General features: G+C 44.9%; 1 protein-coding gene across 12 annotated transcripts in view; it reads right to left on the bottom strand.

Moving 5' to 3' along the window:
• Positions 1-17,244, bottom strand: part of HDAC4 (histone deacetylase 4) — a 267,634-nt gene that overhangs the window by 63,558 nt on the left and 186,832 nt on the right. For 8 of the 12 annotated variants that reach the window (XM_042783708.1, XM_042783716.1, XM_042783709.1 and 5 more), the window contains 3 exons: positions 12,983-13,099; positions 12,684-12,882; positions 9,072-9,301 (listed from right to left, as the gene is read on the bottom strand). In XM_042783708.1, coding sequence (XP_042639642.1) covers positions 9,072-9,301; positions 12,684-12,882; positions 12,983-13,099 — 546 coding nt within the window. The remainder of the gene's footprint in view (positions 1-9,071; positions 9,302-12,683; positions 12,883-12,982; positions 13,100-17,244) is intronic. The other 4 variants (XM_042783715.1, XM_042783717.1, XM_042783714.1 and 1 more) reach the window with 1 other exon arrangement.

Here is a 17,244-nt window from a genome sequence, read left to right on the forward strand (position 1 = left end):
CAGAAGGAATGACTACTTGTAAGTAACTTGCTCTTTGAAGAACAGTGGCTCAAACCTAAAACTAAGCCTTTTTCCCTAAATGTAGGAAGAGAGGCTCTGCCACCTAACTTAAGCAAACCAATACAAAGCAGATTTAGGCAGACAAAGGTAATATAAAGGATTAATTGCCTGCAAGTATCACAGCAAGGACAGCAAGAGCTCGCTCATAGCTACAGCAAAGGACCTCAAATAACTGGGGCTCAAAGGTTTTAAAAAGGGAGGACTGGGACGCAGGGCCACGGCTTTCCAGTGCTTTGTGGATTAGATGTCTCGGCTCCTGAGAGGAGCAGGGCACGTAGAAGGGCATTACCTTGCCTAGAAGCTTAAGGCAAGACCCTCTGGGGTTCACGTGGACCCCCAGCACGGATGGGGGGTGCAGTCCATCCCTCTTAGCAACAAGAGCTGATATTTTTGTACTGAGCAACAACCGGCTGCTGTTGGTAAGAGGGTTTCGGTGTCTACAACTGTGGAACCACCTGAGAGTCAACAGTTTCTTGGAAGAGATGGGATCCACCCGACTAAACAGGGAAAAAGTGCCTTTGCCAAGCAGCTGGCCAAACTGGTAGTCAGGGCTTTAAACTAGAAACGACAGGGGAGGGAGTGGTCCCTCACCGAGCAGCTAAGGAGGCTGGGGACAAGGCAGGCAGGCCAAGGGCCTGGGGTGCAGTGAGCAGAGAGGACACAGCGGTCAACAAAAAAAAGAGCTGAAGAGGCATCCCTCTGAGTGCAGGCATGAAAAGCAGGAGGTGCCTGCAGCACAGTCTGATGGGGAAGGTCTGGAGCCCGTCCTGGGGAACTGGCACGCTTGGGTGCCGACAAATACATGCTGCGTAACTAAACCACGTTAAGTGAAAGGGTAGCTCTTGCATCAATTTGCTTTAAGCTTTCTTAGGCTTGATGAATATAATCTGTTTTAAAGATCATTAAATTATCATAAACCATTTTCTGCTACTTTTTGTTCTGCTTGGATCAGAGGTCTCAAGCTTTGAACTTAATACCTTTTGAACTTATGAACTATGCAAGGTAATTGCTGGGAACATAACTTACAATGTCACTGTCAAACCTAATGGAAATGAGAAGCAGTGTAATTCCCTTCAAGTTTTAAATTGTTCCAACTCCATAAAAATGTAAGCATTAAATGAAAAACACAATGAAGGTTGAAAGATCAACTGGTCAATAACAAGGACATTTCAAACATTCACTTCGCTCTCCTAATACAAAGTGAATCTCTTGGTATGTCGTTTGTTCTAGCTGTTTGCAACCTTGTTCTTCTTAAAGGACAATATTGCAAAGAAAGCGCTTTGTTATGAACATATTCCCTATAATACATGAGTATGTGCATCCCAGGCCCATTAAAACTCCCTAAAAATCTTCCATTTTTGCAATTTTATGAACATATGTTTGTGTAATTTAAGAAAATTTAAGGTAATAAAAGTGCAAGGGAACGAATATAAAGTTAAGATAGCATAGAAAATGCTTACAAATATATCTGAAATAGTAAACAATTACACAATGCACCATAAATAACTTCTCCTTCCCTTAATTAGCTCTCTAGCTTCCTTTGCAATGAGGTTACTCCTTTATTTTCAAACAGTCGCCTCTGGCTATCACATACTGCCACCATAAAACACTGTCAATGGCACTGCCTCTCTAGCCTCAGACAGCTATTTCAGTACAGAAGAAACTGTACCTTTCTAGTCACAAGCATTTTTAGAAGACTCAATGCAGCTGGCAAGGTTTCTTATCTACATCTTTGAAATATAAAGAACAGAAAGAAAAAAAAAATCATATCAACGTCAGGTCACAATACAAGTTAAAACAAAGAATTCATCATTTTTCTGTGGAATGCTTCATAAGGAAGTAACAGCTGCATTTCTTTGCTAGCAAAATTTCAGGTCGGTTGGCATCTGATTTGTCTCCTAGATAGGATATATCTACTTCTTCATGATACCTTCTCTGTAGTGGCTAAGTACTTAGGACACCAAAGACTTCAAAGATAACTACTAAACAGGCTAGAAACATCTGTTTACTCATCGCAGACTAATGAAGAGTCCTCAACAGAAAAATGCTTGAGAGGCTTCCAGAAGGAAAAAACTAATGCAGTTTTTCTTTAGGTAACAAAGTGTCACAGGGACCTGTGTCTGGTTCTAGAAGGCGGCCAAAGAGCTCCTTGGGAAGCAGAAGCAGAGCTGAAGAACTTCCATAGGACTGCACAGCAAAGCCTCCCAGCTGGACAGACCAGCTCTGAAGCAGCTGTGCACCTCTGAATCTTTCTCCTACGATGACAAGCAGTTACAGAAGAAATCTCTGGTCCTGCACAATTAAAAATCACAAGGTTCCTTCAACACTGAATGTGATGGATCACCTCCGTTATCAAAGACTGGCAGAGATGAAAGTTGGGCATGACTTTAAGTCAAACGTGAGATAGATCTGTCCTCAAGATCTTTTCCAATTCAGGAGTCCGACACAGGAAAGTGGCGTTTCTCCAGTGTTGCTCACCCTGGTAATGGTTACTGAAAGTAGAAAACAAGTTTGAATCACTGAGGGGACTGCTTCCAGATATGAGATTGTCTTGTGGAAAAGGACATCTCTGCTGGAGGGAATACCTCAGTCATGCCCTCCAGAGACTTCAGTGTTGCTGGACAGACTGGTGTGCATCAGAGGATACAGGCTGGCGGCGAAAAACAACCACACACACCTTCAAAGTTTAGGATAAACCACCACGTTTCCATACAGCTCATCCAGGGTTATCTGGCAGCAGAAGCTCAAAAAGATGATACCTGACAACATGCCAAAACCCCATTCCACTTTGCCAGGTATGTACAGCTGGTCAAAACTTTGTGCAGACAGGGATACGCTGGCAGGTGTTCAAGACAGCACTACTGTTGATAACTATCCATTTTATATCCTGGAAAATAAGCATTTTTTTATCCTGGGAATATATCCCAGGATATATTATCCGTTTTATGTCCTGGGAAGTGCAGAGCATGCCCAGCTGGGTGGAGCGACTTCCCTGTTTCGGGAATGGGGTGGAGTAGCAGAAGGTACCAGCCAGGACCAAGCCAGCTTCAGCATCTTCTGTGCTCGTACCACCAACCACGCAGAGTCCTGGTCCTCCTTGAAAGCCCTGTGGGGGACACAGGCATCGGCGGGGCAGCAGGGCATGTCCCACTGACCTGAGGATGAGAGGAGGCCGGGAAGCAAGGGAAGCCGACAGACTGGCTCGGCATTGCAGAAGCAGAGCAGAAATCTCCCTTCCCTCCCTCTGGAGAGGAAGGACAAAGTCAGGGAAGAAAGAGAACAACTCTGGATAGCTGGAGACACAGCTTTGAGGAAAATGAGGAACAAACAACCAGAGGGGGGAAAAAAAAAAAAAAAAAAAAAAAATGGAGATGATAAAGGCTCAGCTCAAGAGCATCCTGAGACAGATGGCCAAGAAAGTGTTGGTCTTGAGTCAAGGAAGTAGCTAGGAGGAGCTGAGAGGTGGTGTGGAGCAAGTACGCCGGCTGGGGTGCTGAAGAGAAAGAAGAGCACTAGCAGAGAGGTGGAAGGCAAGAGCAGCATCCACAGGGGAGCATGCACATGGACAAGTGTTTGGAGAAGAAAACGTATTGCTGGGGTTTGAATTAATCACTTGCAAATTATAACACAAACCTTGCTCTTCTGGCTATCGATATGACTCTCCCCGTAGCCCCTGGATTCTAATTTTTAACTTTTATAGATTGAGAAGAAACAAGAGATGATAGGGGATGATGGGGAGAGGCCAAGTTGGCATAGGCCGCTTAGGGAGCTGACAGAGCTTTCTGCAGCAGCCAAAGACTAGAAATTTTTTCTTTTTTTTTTTCCTTGAAGTGATGAGACAGCAGGAAAACGCATAACTGTCTGAGGCAGCCTATCTGCTGGAAGGACCATGAGACTGCTGGCCTCTGTGCTCAGACACAGAGGGAATGACCCAACTGTAATTAATCAAAGAACAGGGACTGCCTGGAGGGGAAAAGGAGGGGGAGTGAGGAAAAAACACCTCAGCACCAGCAGAAGCTTTTATTCTTTCCCCCCCCCCCCCCCCCCCCCTTTCCCAAATAATTGAAATTATGGGCTTGATTATACCAGGTACACATCCACATATCGCCAGACCTGCAGCAACAGGCACCCTGCAGAACAACGGCTCCTGGCAAAACCACTGAACGGCATTTATGCAGTTATAAGTGTGACGATGCACCAGCATCTGAATGCCAAGCGTCTCTGCTGAAAGGCATTTCTTATTCAACTGACTGAGACACTTAGCTGAATGCTGGAGGAGGTTTTCTGGAGATCTTTTTCAATACTTGTTATATCCAAAGTTATGTCTGGGTGCTTCAAAAACAGGTTCCCTTAAACTGTTCAAAGGGTAGTAGCCCTACCTGAATGCTGTGCAATACAACCTAATACGCTGTGTTTTTCCAACATTACAAATTAAACATTATGTATGAAAAGCTACTCCAGGAGTCACTTGAGGCTAAACAGTTAACGTGTCCCCCCCCCCCCCCAAAAAATAAATCAGGAAATAGCAAGGTTAAATTCTAGGTGTTAAGAAAAATGTATCCACCCAACATTGCTGCACCAGACAAACCGAGGCACTGTGGTCTGGTGTACATACATTGCCGTATATATGCCACAGCGGGAGAAACACCTCACTTCCCAGTGTGCTCAAAATGGGGTTTACTCAGAAGAACCATAATTTGACCACAGAAGCTCAGTGTTAATCTGCTTGCCAGTACAATTCAGGGCTAAAAGGGAGATTGTCTGTTCTAGTAAGGCTTTGTGAATTACGCTTCCAGGGGACTAAAGCCAAAACACTCATCTTCGCTACGGAAAGGTAAAAAGTTGAGTTTTCTGGCATAGAATATACAGAAATGACACTTGGGCATTTCTCTTTAGAAAAGGAATTGCTGCTTCAAGACCCATCATGCTGAAAAGCTCACAGTTTTAACTCAAAATACCTGGAGTGTGCTCAGACAACAGCGTCCACTTTACCTGGTTTGCTATCACAACAAAAATACCTCCCCCCCCGGAAATGCGGACCTCCAAACGCCACAAAGAATCACGAGCATATTGCGGCTCCTCTCTCTCCTATGTGTAAAAGACCAAAATTTGCATCTTAAAAGAGACTGAAGGCTGCAGAGAAATGGTAATTGCTGAAGATGAGAAGACGACGTCGGGATTGCTGCATATTTTTATCACATGGCAAAACAAGCCCCCTCGCCCAGCAAAGCTCCACCGACCACGGGGAAAAACCATTCCCAAGGTTTGAGTCCTAAACACACAGCGAGGTGGGAAACACGGGCGCACGTTGCCTGTGCAGTTTCAAGTCAGTGCTCCCATGCACCTGCGTTAATGTAGTTTTTATTTTCAGGACTGTTTCATATTTATTTAAGGCACGCGCCTCATCCCAATCAAAGGTTGCACAAAGCTCAATTAGAAGAAGCGACGCAGTATCTTATCCAGAGCCTCATTTAATGTCTCAAACCCTGGTTTGGAAGAAAGAGTTGTTGGTTTCTACACATGGTTTTGGAGCGCATTCACTAGAGCACACCAGCGCTCTGCCAGTTTTAGCAGGTCCGTGCTCACGATGGCTTGAGAGCAGGCGGGGAGCAGAGCCGCTCCGTGCCATCACACGCACAGCCGGGGCAGATTAGGAAACCCCAGTGGGTGTGGGTTTGAGTATAATACGCTTGATTTGAAGATGACACGTTCTAGGTGTGCAAGCACACCTCTGCAGCTAGCTGCTCCGTCTCCCTGTCCTGCAAAAGGCGTGGAGAAGGTGAGCGTGCTGCTGCAAGCTGCCCGGGGAAAGCCAGTTCCCTGCCACTGCGTCAAGCTGCCTTAGCCCTAAGGCCCCCACTCCTTCCCTCTTCCACTCCCTTACGTGTCCTCTGATTTCTGCAACGGATGAGGCAGCGCGCCACTGGAGAGCAGCCTCGCTCTTACCCTTCTCTGTACTCCCTTCCGAGTCTTGTAAAAGAGATACCACTTGATTACCAAAAACTGGATGAAAAAGATGCGAAAAAAGTGGGCAAGACTTGCACAGGAAACTTAACTACTCCTGTGTCCTGGCTTGAGTGCTCAGTGTGGCAACCTCAAGAATGCATTTTTCATTCATGTATGTCTCTTGTTCCCGTTTTTTGGGGGGTGTTTTGTGGTTTTTGTACGTCTGTTTTTTTTTTTTTTTTCCCTGTCCTTAAAGCGAATGCTAATGACACCACCAGGTGACAACACAAACACTGGATGAGCAGGGTTGGGACCCTCATTTTCCATGCCGAGCCTTGTGGTGAGCCAGAGGAGTCACTCTCACCGAGCCGGGGATCAACATCTGCTTTGCAACGCCCAAGCAATCCCCAATTTGCTGCCAGCAGTGGTTGACCAAGGACTTCAGAGCCCATGCTGGAAGGGATTGAACCCCAGGGAGCCCTGTCCCTCCTCTGGACCCATCCCACCCATCCCACCCCTATCCAGCCACCTGCCCTGTCCTCGTTTGTCCAATCCCAAGTTCCTGCTCCAAACCCTTGGGCACCAAGGCTTCACAGCCCAATCCCCTAGATGATTCTTCTTATTATTTTTAATCAGGAGCAAACCAACATATTTTTCCTTAGTTGCCTTCTTGAAAACAGCGAGACTTGCTTTGGCTGCAATCTTCTCAAAAATTTCATCTCATGTAGACACCTAACAGGGAAAGTTTAAGGCCAAATTCTCAAAGTTTAGAAAAATCACAAGCAATTGAGAACAGCCTCTTATTATTTACAGGAAATCCAACACAACCTTAACAGACAGTGCTGTCAGTTCTGTTAATAATTAAAAGGCAGCAATCTATTACATTATTTTTAGTCGTGCCCTTACTCTCCTACACACGAGGGTCTTAAAATATCTGCGCATCTGGGAAAAGTCTTTTTCCATGTCAGCACTTGGATTCTATCCCACGGGATAAATTCGCCACCCGCATACAGCGTTAGCACTGAAACGATTTTAACTCATTACTTCTATAAATCAAACACAGGGAAATCGCCCCGGTGCAATCGGTTTAATTACAGTCGTCCCCCCCCCCCCCCCCCCCCCGCCTGCCCCTGCTATGGATGCGACAGATCACGGCTCTAACAAAGCTGAAATTCAGAGTGCTGCGGGAGGACTCGCTCGGCTCCGGTCGCACACGCTCTCCAGCTCCTGGGAGGTCCAAGAGAAAGTCTGAATGAGTTCAGCGGGTACGTCACGGCGAAGGCTTTGGACGCTCACAAGCGTTGGCAACGGAAAAGCCTTAAAAACCTCAAACAAACAAACTGCCAAGCCGACATTCGTTGCCGAACAAAGAAACCCTACCTAGCACCCCACGTCCGACGGTCCTGGCCACGAAGCGTGTTTGGAGGGGGGGTGGGGGGGAGGTAAGGGAAATTTCTACGGCGGCGGCAGGTCCCCACCACCCCGGTGTGCGGGGCTGAAGGAGGCCCAGGGCTGGCACACGCGGTGCGCGGTGGCAGCTCTCCAGAAGTACATGATTGACGTCAGTAACTTGTGTAATCATCCTGCCTTAGCTCGAGTCTATAAACAAAGTTTCGGGGGGGGGGTTGTGTGGTGGGGTTTTTTGTTGTTGTTGTGGTGTTTTGGGGGTTTGTGCTTTTTTTTTTTTTTTTCTTTTAATCCAGCTCTCAGTAGTTGTGTTTTCTCATAGGGCTGGAACTGTGAAAATATTTGGAGAAACCTCCACCATAAATTAAACTGCAGCGACCTGAAAGGTCCGCCTGCCACTGAACTCGTCCTCCCGAGCCTGAAACCTAACTACTGGATTTGCTTGTTTCTTAAAGAAAGCCACAACTGGCACTCCTGGAAAAAAGTCTTTAGAAAGCCTCCAAACAGTACAAATCAGTCAGAAAAATATCACGCTGATTATGATTGATTACCCCCTCCTCTAACAGCCTTTTCATATCGCAAGCCTAGGAACAGACTGTGCCTTCTGAGATCCTGGGAGAAAACCTCAGCTGGGGTAAAACACCACAGCTTCACCCCTATCACTTGTGGTCAGACCTCCCGCACGTAAAAAGTGAGTTCTACCTTCCCACAGGCCAAAAAAGATCAGGATAGCTTTTGTCTTTTTTTAATGCACGCTCAATGCAATCATCTCAAGGCAGCTTTGTTTCAGCTTCGTTACGATATTGGGAGGCCCAGACAGATTGTATTTTGGCTACACAGCAATTGCAAAATCCCTACACTGACGAATGGCGCTCTGCGACGTTCGCCTGATGTTCTCCAAGTGATTTACAGAATGCGAGACAAACAACATAGTACCTGCTTTCTTCACGAGCGATTCTTGAATCACATCTAATTCATCTTCAAAACAACCTCTGCAGGGTGCACAGCAATACTATTCTCATTTTCAGGAGAAGAAATGGATAGGACATTGCAATGCTTTACACAGGGCCACAGTTTAGAGAATCTGGACTGGAGATGGGAACAGCTTTTATCTTTCCAAAGGTAATTCCAGTGAAAAATGCTTCAGTAAATCTGAACATCTTCACTTGCAATTATTTTCTGGTGTTGTCATGTCTGAAATCCCTCACTTTTTTTTTTTTTTTTTTTTTTAACCTCAACCCCCCATTACTGCTCCTTCTCCCTTTCAGACTGAATATATACACGGTAGGTATTTTCCCCATATTCCTTGACAGCATTTTATGTTTTCTGCTACAAAACTGACAAGAGATCCTGATGTAGAAGAACTGCAGCAATGCCAACTTTAAAAAGCATTACTGGAAAGCCAGAAGTTTGAACTGTGCTGCCTTTCCACTGTCTGCAACACAGGTATTGTTCCTCGCCTTGGTGATGGATGTCCCCATCGTTGTTGATGTATTTCTCAAAATCATGAAAAAAAAAACGGTTCGAGGCTGAAGGCCAGCTGGTTATGGGGGTTGAGACCACATCCATTACGGCACAAGAAACTCCGAAATAGCGTCAGCTAATGTCGGTATGGATGCTGTAACGAGGAAGGAAGACTCGAAGAGCATCATGCCTACCTTGTTGATGTGCAGTTGCTGTTGCTGGAATTGCTGTTTGTGTTTCTCCAAGAACTGCTGGTGCTGCTGCTGGATCACTAGCTGCTGGAGGGCCTGGGCGTTCTGGGGAAGGGGAGCAGACTGGGTGCGCCCCAGCGGGCGATGCTGCCGGAGTTTGTGTATTGAAGGGGAGACCCGTTCTCCACCAACCAGAGACTGTGCATGGAGGGGCAGTCCTGAAAGATACCAGTCTGAAGATAATATGGAGGAAAAAACAGCAGAGAAGAAAAAAAAGGAAGAAGAAAGGAAGGGAGAAAATGGCTGTTGAGTAACGCTGATGGTGACAATGATATATAACGTTAAAACCAGCCACCTCGCCATTTACAGCTGAAGCATCCTTAAAAGAGAACAGATAACAATTAATTACCACCAGACAGAGTAACATTTTGCTTTCTTTTGAATTCTTGGTTTGCTTGTTTACTCACGGATCCCAGGCAAAGGTTTAATTTCTTAAAATAAATCATCAATACCTTACAGACCCTCCTATCACTCCGTGGGTGAGGTGAATTAAGATCGCAGTGGTAGCCTGGAGAAGTTAAAGTCTTACAGCTTGCCTTGGTATAGGGAGCAATTCTGGGTTCATTTCTAGCAAAGCAACAACCCAAGCTGCCACCCCGTAGCATCCAGCAATTATACCTTACAGGGGGCTCACTGGATATGCTGAAAGGATGGTGGATGTTGATGAAGCTGCTTCCCACTCTAGACCACGTGGGGAAGCATGCCTGCCTTTGGCTGTGCTACCTCCCGCCCCGCCGAAATGGCTAGGGATGAAAACTTCCACCTGATAAACCCCTGGCCAGGTTTGTGCTGGAAAAAGGCACTCCCTTGAAGCATTTCAGGAATATGGGAGCCATCAGGCTTCATTATTTCTGTAGAAAGAAAGTTAGAGGCCAAGATGACAAATAGCTAGAATAGTTTCCACTTCTGTCCTGTGTATACATGCTAGTAATTTAATGAAAACGTAAGGTTATTTTGAGATAACTTGCATTACTCACATGCCCTTGGCAGTTTAGGTGTCGCTGATGACTACCATGGGAAATACCTGTCTGAGCTCCAGTAAGGGCACGTCTTTAGGAAGCGTCTTGTCTTTTTAGCTGTTCCTGAGGTAAGCCAGTTCTTGCTCTGCTCTCCGAAAACATGCCTTCACATACTTCTTAGAAAGCTGGGACATGAAGACACGCCCAACACAAAGCCAAACCCAAGGGTGGAGGAGCTGAGGATAAGCCTTTACTTTTGTTCGTTACACCTTGGGACAGAAAGGCATCACTGGTGTCTCCCTAATGTAGATAAGGCTGTACACACTTTTAGAAAAAAAGTAATCTTTTGCTTTACCTCACCGTATGAAACAAACTAATGGCTGCACAAGTGGTCGGTACCAATCAGAAATACTGTCCAGTTCAAGGGTCAGAGACACTGTATCTTTGTCTTTGGTTGAGAAGAGAGAGAAGCTGCCCAGAAGTCTGCAGCCAGCTGAATACAGCAGTTTAGAAACACGCTGACATTTCTGTCCCAAGACATTACCTCTTTTTCCCACTGATTTACAGAGCTGCCCTATATGGAAGAACCTGACTCATTTAAAAGCCTCTCTTCCTGGCGAAAGATTTTCTGAGTTTCTCTCACTCTTTGCTTTTTTGAAAAGCATCATGTATCTCACTTTATAAACGTGTGTGTATTTACATGCACACATACGTCTGTGTGTGTATGAATATATGAATAATTTGGAAAGACGTGGTCCATCTCCCTTGTAGCACAGTTCCTCTTCCCAAAAGTTCAAATTAGGCAGCAGAGGAAGGGATCCTATACAATTTGCATAGGACACGTTGGAAGACCACCTTCCTCCAAGTGAATGACCAAGGTCCCCCTGTGGAGGCTTTCCAGGGAGACACCCTGTTCCTACTCAGAACATACATGGCAACCTGAAGGATATTATCCAGAGTAAGCTGCCAGAAGAGGAACAGCAGAATTCTGCTCTAGTTTCCCTAAATCCTCTTGACTACCTTCCTCCACAGAAAGAGCGTGTCATCGTGCTGGATCATTTTGCAGCCGTCAGGAGACTATCTCCAGAGTTGAAGGCTATCAGCAGAATACTAATAAACTCCACTTTGCTTCCAAGGAAGTTCGAAGTACGAACTGCAGTTTGGCAGCCAGTCCACTCGGGGCTTTTGAGACCATGTGTTAGTTTGCTCTCTTTCAGTTGCTGCATCTGGAACGTGTGTTTCTTCTTGTTGTTCAGTTGTATTGTGAATATTTCTCCTAAGTGTTGGTTTATAACATGTTGTACTCACTCTGAAAACACCACACGTAGCAGGTGGACTAGAAGGAATACGCTTGGAAGCAAACACAGTGCACTGTAAACCGAGGGAAGCTCTGAGAGAGGTTGAATAGGAAACAGAACAGTATTTCTTCCTGCACGTGCTTTAAAGCAAACACCAGCACGGACAGAGAAGGAAGTTTTGGCGATAGGATAAGAGGGGAAGTCTTCTCCAATGGCTCCTCATCAACAGACCCCAGGCAAAGGGCAACTGGTGAAAAGCCATGTCAGGGCTCTGGGTAACCTTGTCATGCCACAGCAACCACGGCAGGAGGTGGCAACAGAAAATTGTGTAAAGGTTCAAGGAATCTGCACACACCATCCCACGGCGCTGAGAGTGCTGGCTAAATACCACGCTCCTGCGCTTCTGCTTCCCCATCTGTACATATTTATAAGCTTATCACAACCCCACGTATATTCCTGGGGTTTCAGTGTAAAACCAGACAGGAGCCAAACCAGCGAGCCGCGCTGTAACGCTTCCGTGATCAACATCTCTCAAGAGTTTCCATGAGAAATGGAATGAAATAAATAAAAATCAACACGTCTATAACTGACGCAGAACATCCTTTGTTCCAACATTACATACTCTAAACCAGAAATGTATCCTACTGGGGATTATTGCTTTGAATCGACCCTATTTATAGAAATATGCCTTCCCCCAGGTACTTAGTTCTGAAAATATGACACAGGGAGTGATTCAAAGCAATTAGCATACTGAAAATGTAACATATACAAACAAATACAATCTGTTTGAATGCAGTTGATTTTGCCATCTTTTTGCCATTTATAATAATGATGAAAAGCAAGGATTTCAATCTGTGATTTGGTAAATGCGTGCCTTTCGTATACAGAATAGAAACCCTCCACAATAAACAGCAAAGGCCATCATAAGACACAACATTTTTGCCTCCACTTTAATCTAAAGCGGTTAGAACTCTTAGCAGTTTAGTTTTAAATTTTTACCTACAAACTTATGCTTTGCTTATGGAAGTAAATCCAACTCATTTTCATTCTGCCAAAATGGCAAGGCATCCTCCCTCTACCTCTGGATGAGGTGGGCAACCTCTGATTTTGCAAATGTCTCCCCTATCCAACACATCAACAAAGACACCCTAAAGGTTATATATTGCATCTACAGGATGTAGAGATGATGCATTATCTCTCCTGTACAAGAGACAGACTCTGTAAAAAAACAACAGATGTCCCTTGCTCTCTTTCCCCAGCTGGGGCCCAGTTCTGCACATTATCCACGGAGCGCTCACCTGTGACTAAGGGAGTTTGTGCAGTTGGCTGTTCCAGTAGGACCATGTGTTGCAGAAGAGGGTTATGTGCAGTTCCCCCATCTCTTTCCAACGTCGTAGTGCTCAAGTAGGGAGTGAGGTGAGTGCCAGGAAATAAAGAGATCCGCTGCTGTAAGGTTGGGATAGTAAGCCTCTCCGCGTCCTGCTGTGCTGATCCTCCCTGCAAACGCACAATCGGTGGCACAGCAGGTTAAGGGAGAAGTCGGTGCAAGCAACATTTCAAAGGCTGCATCCCCCCCCCCCCCCCCCCTTACACTTACGCTGGAAGGACCAGTTGCAGGCAGTCCTAGCGTGATGTTGGGCAAAGAGGGAGACGTGTAGAGTGGGAGCTGTGTTACCGAGCCTTCACGATTCACAAGTCTGTGAGCCAGGCTGGTCTGCAAACAAAACCAAGAACATCGACCTGGTGAGGGAGCATCCACAGACCGGAGCAAGGACAGGACGCCCTGTGAGGACACATCAGGAAGGTACGGAGCGTGTAACCTCGCTGCTGGTATTGGAAATGCTGAGCGGGGGAGCTAGGCTGTGCTTCAGGTCCAGCCTAAACAAGCACAGCCTGGGTGCATGCCCTGCACGCCGCTGCCGCGAGGCCAGGATAACCAACACAGGGACGATCCCGCTCCGCGACCGCCGCCGGCCTCGCCGCCCTACCGAGAGACCTTTTACAGGTTTATTTGGGCCTTCCACGGGGGGAACTAACGATCACCCATACATCCCCACCAGTGCTCTGCTTCTGCTCAGTCTTCACGCAGTGCCACTGCAAAAAGCTTTTGCAAAGAAGATTTTAACAGGTTACTTTTCCTTCGTAAGTATTTGCCCGTTTAAGGCTAAAACAGATTACTTTAAAAAAGAAACAAACAAAAAAAAAAATCCAAAAAACATTACAACGGCTGTTGTTCTCTTTGGCAAATCACAGACAATTTGTGTTATTTACTAGTGTGTTTTAGCTTAAATCAGATTTCAAAATTTCATCAGAAAGCCTTAAGGTTGCATATATGTAGCTATTTCCTGATTTTCAGGGTGACACACAAGATTTACTGAATTATCTTTTGGCCGTTTAAAGCAGGAACACTTAAGTAAAAATACCTTTAATTTCAAAACAAGATTGATTTGTAATATGCGCTAGAAAACCCATTATAAAAATTACAATAAACGACCCGATTTTCCTGTTAGGAAACAAGTGTTCTGATCACCCTGAATTCTCTGCAGGTGATTTTCCAACCTAAACAAAATAGAGTTTAGATTTCAAGATGACTTTCCGTAGAATTTCGACTGTTTATCTTAAGTGCTATGGTGAAAAAAAGGATTATGACTAACTTAATATTATACAATGGAGCAATCTATACTGATGTACCAGAGATTTGAAGAATGGCTTTGTACATTTTAGATTTAAATTCATAGTCCTGTAAGTAAATGAGATTTTGCAGGTTTTTTCCTTGGTTGCAGGGCTGGGCCAGCTTTGGGTAATAAAAACCGATTTTTCTCCCTCAAAGGCCCTAAGGTGAAACTTAAAAAAACCCTGCAGCAACCTATAGGGGGGCGGGGGTTGAAAGCATGTCGTAACTAATACTGAAATCCGAATGTTTTCTAGAGAACAATTTTCGAGAGCAGTCCTGCCTCCTTGATTTACCAACATTTAACCGGAGCGGCTGACAGCTTTAACGGGCCACCCCACCTCTGCACCCGAGGCTGGTGCTGCCTGGGCAAGGGGCAGAGGAGGGCAAAAGCCTTCCCACGACTGCCTGGGTCACCACTCGCCGCCACCCAGCTGCCTTGCAGCTGCGCTCTTCCACGTGCCACTCACTTGCCGGTCATTCTCCCAGCCTCCAGCCGTGTCGGAATTCCAAGCGTTCAGCAAAGCCACCTAGTTTCCATACAACCCGGTGCAAAATATCATCTGCAAAGTGAATTTTTTCTTATTTCCTTCTGCCTTCTTGCGCTTTCATTAATGTCACTCCAGCTTATTGAAAATAGACTACCGATCAGTTCTCCCGTTAAAAGAGTAAAATCTGTTTTTAAGATCTCAGTTGACAACTTGCTGCCCTAAAGGAGGAAATTTGCAGGGAGCATTTTGCTGTTGAGCAGTACCTGGCAAGGACACGTGGTTGTACACAGATACACACTTCTTCTTCCAAGTAATTTTGAGCACTACTGGCAATTTTGCTTTGATTTAAATTACATAATGTTAGCATGCCACACTGAGAATAAGATAGTTATTGTCAGCAGAGTAATGAAATATTTTACTGGTATCATAAATGAAACAAAACTACATCCACCTTCTCTTTGAACAATCAATATCCTGTAGTTGTGCCTCAAACTATCTCCTGGGGCTTTGTTTTAAAACGGCAAAGAGGAAAAATGCAGCAGCTTGACGCTATCAGCATATGGTATTTAGCAGCATTATCATCACTTTAAATATACAGATCCCATCTACAGGTTGAACACAAACATTTTTTGAATTGCACAGAAGAGAACAATTTCAGCGTTCACAATTTTCATCTATAGTCAAGCACTTTTTACAGTCTTGTAACAACTGCAGTGGCAATGAATATCATGTACCTTTCAGAGATGGAAAAAACCCTTTAGATTTTAAAAACAGGATTTAAAAATAGATATTGTCTATTTTAAAAGGAGGCAGAGAGCTGTAGTCTTTCCACACTGAAGGCAAGCACTGAAACTTAAATAATGAACTCAGATACCATCTTCCAATATATGTGAAATGGTTCAAGAGGTGACCTAGCAAACTAAGAAGCAAAGAGACAGACTTCTCATTTAAATTAAGACATGAAGATAAGCATGAGACACTTAAAAGTTGGAAACATTATTTTTTCAGAAGCACTGAAATATTTCTAAATGTTTAGGAGTGGGAACATCAGAAATCCCAGTCAACTGGTATTAAAGAAATCTCCAACACTTGGGCTACCAGGTGATACTACTTCTACTGAAGATTTTAAAGAAACCAAACCCCTACTTTGACCAGTTATTTTTTTCCCAAATGAACCTGTACAGGCAAATGGATCAGCTAGTATCACGGAACGTGAAATGCTGGAACAAGTGCAGAATGACTTTTCCCCCAGAATAAATGAAAAGGACTAGGACATTTAGTTAAGCCAGTCAAGTACACCTGAAATGCTGGGAGGAGAACAGTTTGTGCAACAGGTTATCGATGTTCTGCTTGCCATCACCCGGTGATTTATGTTTCATTCTGTTCTGTGATGGCAACGATCCCATATACTTAATGCAGTCCTGAGCAGTTTTAAAATCAGGGCTTCACAATCATTTGTATGTTATATTTTTCCTATTTCCCCCCCAAATTATAAAAAGGTGAAAAAAACCCCTCCAGACATTATTTTCAGAGAAATGAAAACCAGATTTTCTTCCTCCTTTATGCATAGGTTGTTTGGAGATGGTGCATCAAATGCTGCTCTTGTTAAAATTCTAGATGAACACGCTGTTTTCCTCAAACACAGCGGCATCGGGGTGAATTACCCACTGAGGTCCAGTTGCAAAAGAGGCAAAGACGACTCCCAGGGAAAGGCTCTGGCAGCACAGGGATTTTTTCCAAATCATCTGTGTCGCTCATGCCTCAGCCTAAGTTACAAAATTACTGCGGTACGAGCAGCTGACGAAAAGGATTTTTCTTATAGTCTGCGTCCATTTTACCAGGTATTGGTGGTGTAGTCACAGATAATTAGCTCAAATTATTTAGTTGAAAAGTAAAATGGTTAAGGAGAGTATTACAGCTGCACGTTCACCTGCAGGAGCTAACACTGACTCGCGGGAAGCTGCCTGCTCTGTTTCTATCACAAGAAATTGTAGAATCGGCTCGTTTTTTTCCGTCAGCAGTAATGGGGGATTTGCAGTTTGCTAAGTACAGACAAGATTGACAGCTCGTGGATTAGCGCTAGTATTCCTGGGGGTAACACCAACGTACCGAGGGTATGCCCTCAGCTCTGATGGTCTTCAGTTCTGCAGACCCGGTAAGTAACACCGTATGCAAGATACCTTTTTCCAGGTCTGCTCCAAACTACTAAACAGTCGGCGTGCATCTCAAAAACCACGTCTCTTCAGAGCAGCTTCAGCTCCCGGTGTCAAGTGAAGACTCAAGCTTACAGTGTCTTGATCTTTACAGTAATTGTCTAAATCTTGTTAAGGTTTACAATCGACTGGAGTGGATGTAGGTATGCGTTGGATAATTTGGCAGACGAGAAGGTGGAGTAGAAGGCATACTGCCTATATTAAACGCTGTTACACTACATTAGAAATAAAAATAAAGTGAAAAACTGCACAAAACTAGAAAGGAATAAGGGCTTACATTTATACCGTAAGAAGTCCTCTTCAGTTCTAAATGACAATTTTGGGAGAACAAGCGCAAGCCTGTTCTTACAGTCCTGATGTTCAGACAGACACTATATTCATGGGCTGAGCAGCTAGCGGTAAGCCGGATAAAAAGAAACAGACACGACACAACCACACTGGTGTTCTACACGCAAGGCCGGTGCTGGGAGCTGGTTAACGTGGC

This window comes from Tyto alba, unplaced genomic scaffold (genome assembly GCF_018691265.1).
Source record: "Tyto alba isolate M040663 unplaced genomic scaffold, T.alba_DEE_v4.0 Super-Scaffold_7, whole genome shotgun sequence".
Taxonomy (NCBI): Eukaryota; Metazoa; Chordata; class Aves; order Strigiformes; family Tytonidae; genus Tyto; species Tyto alba.